This window comes from Mustelus asterias, chromosome 3, assembly GCF_964213995.1.
Source record: "Mustelus asterias chromosome 3, sMusAst1.hap1.1, whole genome shotgun sequence".
NCBI classification, from domain to species: Eukaryota; Metazoa; Chordata; class Chondrichthyes; order Carcharhiniformes; family Triakidae; genus Mustelus; species Mustelus asterias.
This window is the reverse complement of record NC_135803.1, coordinates 112784306-112799288: the sequence shown is the minus strand read 5'-3', so window position 1 is coordinate 112799288 and position 14983 is coordinate 112784306. Positions and strand designations below refer to the sequence as shown.

General features: G+C 44.5%; 1 protein-coding gene across 2 annotated transcripts in view; it reads left to right on the top strand.

Moving 5' to 3' along the window:
- gxylt2 (glucoside xylosyltransferase 2) overlaps nucleotides 1-2918 on the top strand; it is a 48691-nt gene extending 45773 nt beyond the window's left edge. Inside the window, exons 7-8 of one of the 2 annotated variants that reach the window (XM_078203173.1) lie at nucleotides 751-963; nucleotides 2593-2918. In XM_078203173.1, coding sequence (XP_078059299.1) covers nucleotides 751-915 — 165 coding nt within the window. In that variant the 3' untranslated portion in view covers nucleotides 916-963; nucleotides 2593-2918. Of the gene's footprint in view, nucleotides 1-750 lie in introns of both variants that reach the window. The other variant, XM_078203172.1, reaches the window with a different exon arrangement.
- Nucleotides 2919-14983: the final 12065 nt, after the last annotated feature.

The following is a 14983-nucleotide window of genomic DNA, read 5'->3' as shown; positions in this document are numbered from 1 at the left end:
TGGTTATATGCTGGTGATACTAACAAATCCTGCTGAAAATTAATAATTCAGAGCACTTGGCAGTTGACTGCTCAACAGTCAGCACTATACACTGTGCACAAGAGCAGTCAAAGGTGCATAATTAATGGTTTCTTGTCAGTATACTATTCGTGCCTGAAAGAACAATCACGGCAATTTTCCTGATTGTCTTTTCACAAGGACAAGGATATTGTCATCGTGCTGCACTCATGTCAGAATGTTCAGTTTCTGAAAACCGTCTGGAACAATTAATTTCACAGAAGATGCGTGATCAAAAATATGAGCACAGTGCACTGCTGTTAACTTTGTTTATGAGTGTCACAAGTAGGCTTACATTAACACTGCAATGAAGTTACTGTGAAAATCCTCTAGTCACCACACACCGGCGCCTGTTCGGGTACACTGAGGGAGAATTTAGCACGGCCAATGCACCTAACCAGCATGTCTTTCAGACTGTGGGAGGAAACCGGAGCACCCGGAGGACACCCACGCCAACACGGGGAGATCGTGCAGATTCTGCACAGACAGTGACCCAAGCCGGGAATCGAACCTGGGTTCCTGGCGCTGTGGAGGCGGCAATGCTAACTACTGTGCCGCTGTGTTCTGCCCTGTGATTGTAATGAGTTACCCTTTCTCATAGATATGATGCCCAATTCCATTGACAAATGTGTTCTGAAACTATTGAAATTTATGTTAAAGCAGGAACATTGATGATTTTTTTTTGTCTTTCAGTTTCCCTTTGAGGAGAATTTGTTTCAGTCCCTTTATTTCCCACTCCAAAACAACTTCCTGAAAACTGTCCACACTTTATGTGGGAGGCTTCCACAAGTGTTCCTTAAGCAGGTTGAACAAGCCATGAGGAAAGCGTATGAGCTCCGTGTTATTCATGTCGGATAAGGAGTGAAGATGGAAGAAGTTTTGTGTGTGCTGCACTGAAACTCAAAGGCAAAGCTCAGATTTATATTTTCCAGTTTTTTTTCACCATGCATTTTTGTTTCTGTCCTATGACTGTGCAGATTTTATGCAGCAAAAGCCTCACATGGTTACTTCTTTTCACCCTCAATGCACTTTTTAACCATGCAGAAGAGCGGTCCTGTCATCAATCTTGGGATGTGAGGTTGCACACATCACTCATCTTGTCTTGTACGCTTATATGAATCCATACAGCTGGTTAACTGTGAAACCAGGAGGAATATAATGAATCCAGCCAACTGCACCAGTAAGATCATGCTTGCTTTGGTGGTGTCTTAGAGAACTGCTCAGAAGGTGATTGTATCCACAACACATGAATCTGTTGTTGCTAAATGTCTTTTCAACATGAAGGAGGATCCTGAGGTTGAAGAAATAGAATGAGTGTTGTGGACCGTGTGGGCAATGGTTGGTTTGTGTTTTTGGCTGGGGTTTTCCAGCCCTGTCATGGCAAGATCCTCGGCAGGAAATTCGAGGGCCCAGCCAGAAGTCCATTGGCTTTCAGCAGCATCCCAGCGGTGGGCGGGGCTGGAAAATCCCACCCTTTGTTTCTCCTTGTAGAAACCGACATTGGATATATAAGATCTGTTTTAGAATTATTAATGTGCTGAAATGTATTATTCTTTATCAAGTCAAATATTGTCTTTCACACTAGAGCACTTGCCAGTGCAAAAACATTCCTTGAGACAGATGCTGTGAAGTAATTATCTGCACAACTGTCTATTCTTCGAGCAACTCCCTGACCATCTCATGGGTAGAGACGGCCCTGAGATAAAACTAAGCTATACAGACCAGAAGATCGCAGGTTCAATTTCTTGTCTGTGCTGAGTCACCTGGAGCACAATTTGGGTTCTTCAGTTGACCTCGGTGACCTTATATCTTTTTTTGGTGGGGGAGGAAGCAAGTAGGATCCTTGTGGGTCAGACTGGAAATCAGCAGTCTTAATGTTGCATCAGAGCTGGACTGATGATGGCCTCTGTGGTTGAATAGTCTACTGATAATTAGAGACTCAAAATGGTCAGATAGGGGAGATTCCATGGAATTGGACCTCCAGCACTTTGAGGAGAGGGAGCAAACTGCAGGGACTGAGGCAGGGGATGGTTATGTGGCACCAAAAATACTGAGATGAAAGTGAACATTTAGAAAATAGGAATTTTTCTTTGCTCCAGCAATGAAAATTGTGACAATTATTCATAATCCGATCTGAAGGGTCTTTTCACTCATGTGAAGTTTTAATTTTAACAATATGTCAGCAGTTTAGTTTCTGTGAGCACACGAGCTTGTGTGATCGGATTACGTCCTAATACTTGATTCTCAGAGAAAGCACGCTCTAAAAATTTGAATCCACCAGCCAAGCAACGGAGGATTTGCAGACATTTTAGTCCTGAATAAATAACTAAAATTAAGTGAGTGAACCATATCTGGAGAACACTTTGATTTGTTTGAGATCCTGGATGTTCTTGCTTTTTCGGAAGTGAGGCTTTAGATATTTGACATTTTGTACATATTTTTTTAATCGTGCCATGTACTCAAATTATTGGAATAGAGAATATCCAAACATTACAAAAAACATGAAGGTATTTATGGGTAAAAATGTCATTCCAGGTCATTAGAATCATCCTGCAGCATCCAGGAAGATGGTCCTTTATTGAGCCAGCTATTCAAAGCATGTTAGAGGTGGTACCTAAAGAAAAATCACTTGTATACTTTCCCAAAGACTGCGACCCGAACAATAAACTGATTCGAAGAACAGTTGTATTTGAGATGCAAGTTCTTTTTTTTGTTGTAATGTGATATATAATCCCCAATATTTATACATGTTTGTTTTAAATATAAGATATTATTTCATTAATAAAAGCGCTGTTGTCAGCTGTGGCATGTAGTTCCATTATTGTCTGACTAAGTTTTGTATTAAATGGGACATACTTTCTTATTTGTGTCCAATTGCCAATTCAGTTATCTCCATTTTTAAAGACATTGGTGATTCCCCGGTCCCACTGCGCTGTTTTTGTAGCACAGCGGGCCGGGAGACTCGAGCAGAGGCCGTTTCGCGGGCTCCCCGCTGGGCGCCACGGCCTCTGCAAGTCTCTGAGCGCCAGATTTCCGGTGCCATCAACTCCGCACCAGAAATCGGCGCAGAGCTTTATAAATCATGCAAATGCTAATTTTAATATCACTTAAATATCATTAGCGGGTCCGGGACTGAAATTTCCAGGCCCGCTAGCGTCTCCTCCGCCGCCAGGATTATTTCACTCCAGCGGGGTTTACAGTCGCTCCCCATTTGCAGGGAGTGGGCGGTCTGACCCCACTGGAGTGCAGGGGGCCATCGAGGCCCCCCCCAGAGGGTCGGGCTCTGGGTGGGTGCCCCTTGGGCATTACCACCTTGGCAGTGCCAGCCTGGCTCCCCGGCACTGCCCAAGGGGCAACATGCCAATGCCCAGGGAACACCTTGGCACTGCCCCATCAGGCATAGGGCAGTGCCAAGGTATGTGACCTGATGGAGACAGGGCAATTGGTGGGGGTGGGGGGGTTCCCACTGCCACTCTGCATTTGACAAAGGGAGGGAGGCCAGCGATCGGGTCAGGCCTTCGGGTTGGGGGAGGTCAGCCTGCTGGGGGGATCGGGGCGGGGGGGGGGGTCGGGAAAACGAGGCTGTGCAGGGGGGGGTACATCAAGACAGGCTGGGGAGGGGGGGATTAAGGGGAGGGATCGGGAGATCGGAGTTGCGTGGAGGGAGTGGGGTTTCAAGGCTGGCCCAGGCATGTTCGGCGGGCCAGCAATGCAGGGTCGTGGGGCTTGCCAATGATCGAGCAGGCCAGCAATCGGGAGGCTGGCAGTGCAGAGCCACTGCGCATACGCCGACCTCGGCGCTAACAGATCGGTGCATGTGCAGTGGCCCACACAGTGCTATGCTACCGGCCTCTCCAGCAGGAATAGGCCCCGCCCACAGATTCTTGGACTAATTTGTGCTAGTGCACTCTGCAGTGTACAGAATGTGGGCGATTCATTTTGAAACTCATGCTGAAAAAACAATGTGATTTACTCCCGTTTTTACACAAATTCGACACTTAGAATTTTTTTGGGAGAATCGCCCCCGTTTTCTTTCCCTAAGTTTCTGCTGAAACTCATTTGTGTATCACTGAATGCAAAATCTGCCTTGAACCATTGCAATCAGGCAATCCTTTTACGTACGAACATACAGATTAGGAACAGCAGGAGACAATTCAGCCCTTGACGCCTGCTCTGCCATTTGATAAGATCATGGTTGATCTGATTGTGGCCTTTACTTTCCTGCCTATATCTTTTGAATCCCTTGTCAGTCAAGAATCTATCTAATTTGGCCTCAAAAATATTCAATGACCCTTCCTCCACTGCTCTCCTGGCAAGAGAATCCCATCACAAACTTCAAGGGAAAAGTTCTCATCTCCATCTTAAATGGGAGACCTTAATTTAAAACGGCATCCCTTATTTCTAGTCCCTGCCACCTTTGTGTCATCAGGGAGGTGATGGCCTAGTGGTATTATCATGTGATAATTAATCCAGAAACTCAGCTAATGTTCTGGGGATCCAGGTTCGAATCCCACTGTCGCAGATGGTGGAATTTGAATTTTTTTAAAATCTGGAATGAAGAACCTACCGATGACCATTGTCGATTGTCAGAAAAACCCATCTGGTTCACTAATGTTCTTTAGGAAAGGAAATCTGCCATCCTTACCTGGTCTGGCCTACATGTGACTCCAGAGCCACAGCAATGTCGTTGATTCTCAACTGCCCTTCAAGGGCAACTAGGGATGGATAATAAATGCTGGCCAGCCAGCGTCGCCCATGTCTCACGAATGAATTTTTTAAAAAATAGCTACCATACATTTGGTCCCTTCCAAGTCATTGCTTTAGACTGTAAACGGTTGAAACCACAGCACTCCACTAGTTACAGCTTGCTAACCTAAAAATTACACACTTACCTCTATTTCTTGTTAGCTAACCAACCCTCTAACCATATTACCTGGCAACAGGAACACACTCCCATCCTGCTAGGATCCCCCTCCCTACATATCATAGACTGCAGCTACAGGTCACCCAGTGGAAAAATTCTTCATGCTGACAGCCTGGCAACTGTGGCCTTTTTAAATTGATTTCCTTTTTAACTTCCCATCAGATTGCGCCTCCATTTTGAGGCTGCAGTCTCCTTCATATGCACCAGCAATTCGTTCCTCGGACAGTGCTGCTGCTGCTGCCTCATTGCTGGAAAGCCTCTTGTCGGACGGTGAGTGCACTTCTTGACTCTTAATTGGCTATCCCTGCCAAAGTCGCATCAGGGGTGTGGGAATTCACCCAACATCGGGGTCCCAATTCCAAAACAAAAATCCAGCCCACGAACTCTGTTCCCCTCTCCACAAATGTTGAATATTTCTGTTTTTTGTTTCGGAAACTCAAGTTGCGCCAAATGCAATTTGTGCTTATAATTCTGTGATCTTTTGCACCAGTTACACTGATATTGAGCAAACTGCATGAAAAAAAAAGGAACTCAATGAGTAGAACTAAGGCCAACTAATTGCAAGCTCCCATTGTTATTTTACAGATCAAGAATGTTTTATATTGGGTGAGAATGCCTGATAATCCCGTGCTCGGAACTGATCAATACCTTTTCAAGTATGGGGAATGTAACCTGAGGCAGACAAGAGTGGTTTGTAAAATGGTTAGATTGACTCGAAACGTTGGTTCTATTCTCTCTCCACAGATGCTGTCAGACCTGCTGAGATTTTCCCGAATTCTATTTTTATTTCAGATTCCAGCATTGTAATAAATCTGCAGAGGCCGAAGACCCTTCACTAAAATCCCTTTATTTACAAACAGCAGTGCACAGAGTGCTATCAATTAGCAGACGACCTCCAGGGGTGCCAGAGGAACTGACACTCCTGGTTAAGTACAATGCAAAGACTCCCTGATTGGCCCATGAATTGGATCCTTAATCAGGGAGTTCATACTCCATTGGCCAACCTCAATGGCTTGATTGAAGTCATTACAAGCATCCTCAGTATTTTTCTGGGGATTGCTCAATGAAAGGACTGTTGTTTTGTCGAGTGCTAATTTATCTGTTCAGCTGGCACTTGGACTGAGATTTTGGTCTGAGATGTGGAACTCCAGAATGAATTTCAGAACCAACAGAGTTCGGCTGGAGCCTGCAAAGAGCCTGAGAATGCCTATGAGACACATCAGGCAGCTCTGCTCCTCTTGGTACATTTTTGAGCTTTCTGAAACTATTAAAAACAGCTTAGCTTCAGTTTGTAAAAATGTCCGCTTAGTCCACTGGACCATTTGAGCCTTGTTTATTATTTATGACACTATGTTGGAGTTATAAGCCTGTGAAATAAAACTTCCCTTGAGGAAGTTGAATCAAGGCATTGGTGCAGAGTTATGCTATCATGTTATTGTGAAGTAGAAAATGGCAGTATAATCATACCCTTAATTGTTCTCAGTTTGCTAGTTTTGAATCGCCAAGAAGTAGCAATTTTCAAAAATACACAGTCTTCTACCAATTCTTGATTTAAAATGCAGACAGGCTTAACAGACTACTGTTTTGTAAGTAACTTGAGGGATAGTATTATGGGATTTGCTTTCTAGCTCACTGATCAAGTTATTTCAGAACAGTTTGATGGCTGTGTCCTTTGTTACTAAGTAGAGTTTTATAGTACAGGAGGAAGCCATTCCTTCCGTTGTGTCTGTGCCAGATCACGAAGTTATCTATTTCATCCTATATCCTGCCCATTTTACTAGAGCTTTAAAAAATTTTTTTAATATATAAGTAGTTCCTGTTTAAAGGCTTTCCTTGTTTCTGGTCAACCACATCCTTCAACATTTTGATGACCTGAAAGTTATGACCTCTACTTGCTGACTCAGCAACCAATGAAAATTATTTTTCCATATTTAATCCTCTCCTAATTTTGAAAATCTTTATCAAGAATAGTAATAGAAGTGAGGGACCTGTTATGCGGACAGACTGCTGAAGCCAGGGTTGTTTTGTGAAGGGCACAGTGGATTGAGAGGCGATTTCATGGAACCATTGAATCCTACAGAGCAGAAGGAGGCCATTCAGCCCATTGAGTCTGCACCGACCACAATCCCACACAGGCCCCACCCCCACAACCCCATGCATTTGCCTTAGCTAGTCCCCCTGATACTAAGGGGCAATTTAGTATTGCCAATCCACCTAACCTGCACATCTTTGGACTCAGAGGAGTCCTAAATCATAAATCATTTTGTTCGAATAAATAGAGGTAAATTATTTCTGGCGGCAGAAGGGTTTGCTATGAGACAACACAAACTAAAGGTAATTGGCAAAGGTACCAGAGGTAACACGAGGGTTTTCTGGCTGAAGGGAGGTGGAAGAAGATTCAGCAGTAACATTCAAAAATATACTGGATAGATTGAAGAGAAAAAAACTGTGCAAAGCTATGGGGAAAGAACAGGGGGGTGGGATTGACTGGCTAACTCTAACAAAGAATCTGCACAGATACCAGAGGCCAAATAGCCCTCAGCATCACGATATCAAAAATCAACAAGCACTTGGAGAGATTTAAATTCTTTAAAGGGAGCCTGGTCTAATCCAATTGAATCCGTTGATGAAGGAACAAAGAAGAAAGATAAAGGAAATGCGGTGGATGTTGTCTATATGGATTTTAAGAAAGTGTTTGACAAGGTACATAAAGGCTGGTTAACCAAATTGATGCTTATGGATTGGAAAGGTGAGTATCCTGTAATGGATGGAAGAGAGAAAAAAAACAGAAATTCTTTATCCATTCTCTGTCTATCCTTAAGCAGAGGTGTTTTTGAATTATATGTAATGGAAAGTGTGGTGTGTTTTTCCAAACCTTCAGTTTAATAGTTTAATAATAACACACAGGAAACTCATGTCATGATTAATTCAGAGGCTAGTTTATTCACATTCAAAAATGTGGGGGATTGGGGATGTGGGAAGGATTTCTAACTGCACTGCACACAGGCACACACACAGGCATACATGCACACAGGTGCACACACAGGCATACATGCACACAGGTGCACATACACACACAGGTGCAGACAGGTTGAAATAACTCCTCAGAGGCGAGTGTCCTTTCACCAGATTCCCTGGCCAGAATTTTACCTCACTGCCCGCCATGGGAATCGTAACGGGCAGGGTGCGGACAATGGAAAGGTCCATTGACCTTGGGCGGGATTTTACGGTTTCGGGATAAGTGAGCCCGTAAAACCCCGCCTTCTTTCTTTACAATCTTACCACTACTCCTAAGAGTGCTTCAAGTTCAAGTTCAAGAATCCAGAATGTCAGCAACCCTGACAGTCCTCAATATTTATATAGCTGTAATTTCTGATTGGGCAGGCAATAATTACGTCAATAAAGGAGCTCATACTCCAAGAGGCCAACCTCATGGGCCTCGTTGAGGTTATTACACAGGTGCACACACATACAGGCATCTTCAGTTGCCCAATGCACTGCTTGATGACAGACCGAGTGCCAGCATAGGCCTCATTGTAATGAGTCTCCGCTTCAGCCTGGAGCCTCAGCATCTGCGTCATCAGCTATGATCTCAGCGGGTAATCCTTGTCCTCCATGAACCATCCTGGCAACTGGGGCTAGTCCTCGAAGACCACGGCAATGTCCAAGCTACGCAGGATGTAGCTGTCGTGCATGCTCCCCGGGTAGTGTGTACATATCTGCAAGATGTTCAGAAGGTGGTCACACACAATTTGAATATTAAGGTAGTGGAATCTCTTCCTGTTGCTGAATGGCACCTTTGATCGTATGGGGCCCACAGGGCAATGTACATTCCATTAATAGTTCCCTGCACACTGGCATCCCAGCAATGGCGACGAAACCCTCGTGACTATCACAAGATGGGTTCCCACCGTAGGAAGCACTGCAGAATCCATGCATTGTGAGGAGCTGTGTTAACACCTGGTGAGCTCCCTTGCTTGAGGCAACAGCTGCCAGACCTGGTTCTTGTTACAGTTAGTGAGGCCTGAGATGGAATGTGAGCAGTCAGCTTGTCCAGCAGACAGATGGCAGGATAATCATCGCGACATTAGTGGAGTTGGGAGTCGACCTCATAAACAACCCCTTGGAGGGTTGTTCAGTGGTTAGGGGAAATGCACTCGATGTGAACCCCCAAGCCAGCGGTAACTCTTGACATGAGGACTCCTATACCGGCACAAACCCCCCAAACCCCCACACCCATGGAAGCCCCCCACCCCACCCTGCACCACGGCAGTGGCAGAGAACCCCTCCCCCACCCCAGTAACCCAGGGTTGATGCTCAGTGGTACTTATCTCTTAGCTACCCTTCACTACTGCTGCACCTGAACCATACTTTCATAGAGCAGTAGTGATTAACGCCAGCGTGACTTCATGCCGAAGAGATAGCAAGCATTTGGGGGTGAGGGGGCACTAGCGCGCCAGCCTCACCAATGGCACTGAAATCCATTCAAATTCATGCTAATAAGCTATGCACCCATTTTAGGCACGAAGGGGTTGCACCAGTGAAAAGGGGCTGGGAAGCTCGAAAACCATTTTCTGGCCGAATCTTCACATCTCATGCTATTTTCCCAGTTTGCCATGCTGATTGACGGGCACAGCGAGGTGGTAAAATCACGCTCGTTATCTATTTCTAGGTACTATTGGAAATGTCAGTCAAATTTTTAATGTCTGAATGTTTGTTTGTATGTTTGTGGCATAGTTCTTCAAGTTCTGCAAAGAACGAGCATTGAGAACATTGTACATTCTTTGTTTATTTGTTCCTGGAGTTAATGTTTAAGAAATGGGTTAAAATGACTATTTTAGCTTCCTATTCCTTCATACGTACAAAATTGATGGGCAGGAAAATACCAGCTGCTCCATCGAGCCTACGCCATACTCATGATGCCTGGACCTCCAATGCAGCGATTCAGATTTGTTTGCACAGTGCTGGTGAAAATGAAGATGATAAATGATTGCAAAGAAAGATACACAAGCTCAGTACATTCTACAGTACATGACAACTAATTAGCTACCTTTCAATTGCAGTTATTGGTGTCATGTAGGAGATAACCAAATCGCACACAGCAAAATCCCACAAAAAGGCAATGTAATAATGACCAAATAATCTGTCTTAGGGATTTGGAGCAAAATATTAGTCACGTCATAAGTAATGCAACGGAATCTTTCACATTCACTTGAACAGGCTGGTGGAGCATATGATGAACATTTCATGCAAAACTCAGCACATCTAATCTAACAGTGCGGATCTCCCCCAGTACTGCACTGGAGTTCCAGTTCAAATTTTGTGCTCTCTCCTCTGGAATAGAGCTTCAACCTACATTCTACTGACTCAGAGGTGTGAGTGCGACCGACTGAGCAATGGCTGGTATCCCAACCTTCATGTTATTCAGTGTCTTTAACATAAAAAGGGCCCATGGAGAGACGTAAATTTGTGGAAGGAAAAGAAACCGACATCAAGCCAAGAAAGGAGAAATTGTAATGGGGTGATTAGAATCTTCTTTGAACAGATACATTTTAAGGTGTGGAGAGGTGAAGGCTTTGAGGGAAGAGGTTCACTGCTATCTGTGATTTTCCCTTGTTTATGCTCTGCAGCAGTTACCTGAGCCATCTTTATTTCATCTGGAGGTCAAAGTACCTGCTCAAATCTCTAGATAAGTAAGGAAGGGAGAAACATGCCCAACGCAGTAGGCTGTTTGGGGTGGATTGTCTAGGGGTGTTTGTTTGGAGGCGGGATGATGGAGGGACGGGGTGTTTGAGGGGGAAGAGGTGGAAAAACCTTGATGTGAATCCTGCACTGGTCATCATTTCAAGGGTGAGTACTCTCACACACAGGCAGAAAGACCTTGAAGCCATATCCACTGACAAGTCATTGACAGAAAGAGGACCACAATGTATAAAAGCTTTGAATATGAACTCTGTGATGGTTCAGGTCAGAAACTTCAAAGTGTTTTATGAAACCTGCCTGAATCATAAGTTTTGCATCTTGAATTTAGCTAGGATAAGCATGAGATGTTTCATTTCAGGTATGATTCAAGTGACCCACTCGGGAGCTTTTATCAAACAAAGTTTATTTAAGGATATAGTTAACATGTATAGTAAGAAAATTAGCAAGAACTTTTATCAATTACAAACAAGAAACAAACAATCATGATAATGTATAACCCTTAAATGAATATATACAAGTTGCCCCAATCGAAGCCAATATCCAGTAAACAAAACACTTTAAACAGGTTTAACACAGCACAGATTAATGCTCACGTGACACTGGGATCGAGGTCGTTATTTGAATTCTGCAGTCCAATGCTCTTGAGACTCAGAACAGTTTGAAGACAAGACAGCTTCCCAAAACACCAGAATGACTTTACTGCAGAATGGCAAACAAGATGTGCTTTCAGCTAACTGGTAAAACTTTCAAAATGAAAATAGAGACTTCTTTCAGTTATGTTTCTAACATTGTAGCCAAAATGAAACTATAGACAACCCTTGTCACCTGAGCTGCACACAGTTTTTTTTGCTCCTCCCTTCAATGACATCATCTAAGGCTGTGAGCTGAGAAACACTGACTGTGAGTTGTAGAGATCATGATTTTTTTTTAAAATCTCTTAAAGGGACACTAACATCACAACTCATGGCATTAAAACCCTGCTGAGAGATAGAGAGCACATGGATTTGCATAATATATGACCCTCCTCCATGCACGAACACATGTTTCCTTAGACACTGTACCCGCAACTGTCAAGATTGCAGATGTGTCAGGAGAACACTTCTGCCTCAGTCTTATACCGCCAAGAATAAAATTGACATAACCCTGCAAAGCATGTGAACAAGGTTCGTTCCACAGGGACATATAACATTGCTACACTCTGTTCTCTGTGATGACCTTGGTGGGTATCCACTAGAGCGTCAAGACCTGGAGGGCCCCAGCCTGCTTTGTGTGTCCTGCTGTGGGGCAGGTGTACTGTCCTAGGCCTGTGGAGCTGAAGGTGTAGGGGTCACAGGAAGTGGGAATTGGAAACAGCCGGAGAGCCTTAGAGTCACCTAGTAAAGGCCCCAGGTTGTCAAGCTGCTAGTCCTCCTCCCTATGAGTGTCTGACAGCCCCCAGCTAACTCCATAAGGAAAGGGGCAATTGGAGTGAGATCTAAATGCCCTGCCCCTCTCACATTGACACTGATGGATACCACCAATGGCTACAGTGATGGAGTCCTGCTCCTGCAGCAGTGCAAGAAGGTGTCCTGGACCAAGGTCTCCATAGCAGCTGCCAACCTGAAGAAGGGAAAGGGTTAATGTTTTTTTGTACTCAAAGTATTTTGTACCCAAAAGAACATAGAACATAGAACATAGAACAGTACAGAACAGGCCCTTCGACCCACGATGTTGTGCCGAGCTTTATCTGAAACCAAGATCAAGCTATCCCACTCCCTATCATCCTGGTGTGCTCCATGTGCCTATCCAATAACCGCTTAAATGTTCCTAAAGTGTCTGACTCCACTATCACTGCAGGCAGTCCATTCCACACCCCAACCACTCTCTGCGTAAAGAACCTACCTCTGAGATCCTCCCTATATCTCCCACCACGAACCCTATAGTTATGCCCCCTTGTAATAGCTCCATCCACCCGAGGAAATAGTCTTTGAACGTTCACTCTATCTATCCCCTTCATCATTTTATAAACCTCTATTAAGTCTCCCCTCAGCCTCCTCCGCTCCAGAGAGAACAGCCCTAGCTCCCTCAACCTTTCCTCATAAGACCTACCCTCCAAACCAGGCAGCATCCTGGTAAATCTCCTCCGCACTCTTTCCAGTGCTTCCACATCCTTCTTATAGTGAGGTGACCAGAACTGCACACAATATTCCAAATGTGGTCTCACCAAGGTCCTGTACAGTTGCAGCATAACCCCACGGCTCTTAAACTCTAACCCCCTGTTAATAAAAGCTAACACACTATAGGTCTTCTTCACAGCTCTATCCACTTGAGTGGCAACCTTTAGAGATCTGTGGATATGGACTCCAAGATCTCTCTGTTCCTCCACAGTCTTCAGAACCCAACCTTTGACCCTGTAATCCACATTTAAATTAGTCCTACCAAAATGAATCACCTCACATTTATCAGGGTTAAACTCCATTTGCCATTTTTCAGCCCAGCTTTGCATCCTATCTATGTCTCTTTGCAGCCTACAACAGCCCTCCACCTCATCCACTACTCCACCAATCTTGGTGTCATCAGCAAATTTACTGATCCACCCTTCAGCCCCCTCCTCTAAGTCATTAATAAAAATCACAAAGAGCAGGGGACCAAGCACTGATCCCTGTGGCACTCCGCTAGTAACCTGCCTCCAGTCCGAAAATTTTCCATCCACCACCACCCTCTGTCTTCGATCAGATAGCCAGTTACCTATCCAGTCGGCCAACTTTCCCTCTATCCCACACCTCCTTACTTTCATCATAAGCCGACCATGGGGGACCTTATCAAACGCCTTACTAAAATCCATGTATATGATATCAACTGCCCTACCTTCATCAACACACTTAGTTACCTCCTCAAAAAATTCAATCAAATTTGTGAGGCACGACTTGCCCTTCACGAATCCGTGCTGACTATCCCGTATTAATCCGCATCTTTCTAAATGGTCGTAAATCCCATCCCCAAGGACCTTTTCCATCAATTTACCAACCACCGAAGTAAGACTAACCGGTCTATAATTACCGGTTGAACTTTGTACCTGGAATGTATCATAAACATAACCCTTCCTTATGGCTAGTCTCCCCTTTGTTTATATTGCTCCTGGTAGTAGTATAAGCCATTTGTTCATGATTCCCTCGCTTGTTTATATCATTCTGATAAAACAGACAGTTAAATATAGATGTTGGGTTGTAAGTCTTTCTTTCCCGTAGGCTTGTGTATGATTTAAACAAAGGAAGCAGCTACCAAATGGTAGAGTGCGAGAATGGCCGTTTGAAGGAGGACTCCCACTGGGACAGCTGCAATCGCACACAGTCACTTCAAAGGAAAAGCTGCGGGAAGAGCGCGGGATCAGAGGTTGCATCTTGACTACAACTACCAGGAGAATTGTGCTTTATGACCCAAGGATACCAGATAGTCTCTAACCATGATCCAGAGACTATCAGAAGCTGTTAAAGGAACTATGATTTATGATCAAGGACTGTTAACTGGACTTTGCTTTATGGCTTGTATTGGGAACCCTGATGTATAAATGTCCACGCTTCTTGTGTTCAGAGAGAACTTTGGCTTCCGCTTTCAAGGGGTCAGGTTCTCCCTCAAGCTTGTGAGAATAAAGCCTGACTGTATTTTGACTCATACCAGCCCCAGAGGTATTTTTACCGACTTCACAACCTTCCAGTGTTTGGTGGACCTTGGTGCATTGGTATACCAGCACTCTCACTTCAGACTGACTGCAGATGGACTCTTCCATCATATGTTGCAATCTGAGTGCAGCTAACATCTCTTCCTGATATTCCCTTGCAGCTTCACCAACTGGGACTGAATCTGGAGGCTGGTCATCTGACTCAGCCTTTACAGATTCCTGGCCTCGAGTGCCAGCTACCTAGCATGTCTTTGCCTCTGCCTGCTGTGGACCAGATTGTATGCTGTGCTTGCCAGATTGTGATCCCAAAGCTGCTTTAGAACTACGTTCCACCGAGGTGTGTCTCTGTGCTGGTGGAGGGTGTGGGTGAGCACTCTGATGGGTCTTTGTGGTGTTCTTCTCTGGTTCCTCATCTGAGGTGTCCTTGGAGCTGGAGATGAGACATGTGCATGCTGCTGGGTGCTTTCCAGAGGTGCATATGAGAAAAAGAGGAGATAATTAGTACATGGCATGTCACTCTAAAACAGGGCAAAGCATTCACTGTATCAAAAATGGAAAATGCTGGAAAGTCTCAGCAGGTCTTACAGAATCTGTGGAGAGAGAACAGAGCGAATGTTTCAAGTCTAGATGACTCTTTGTCA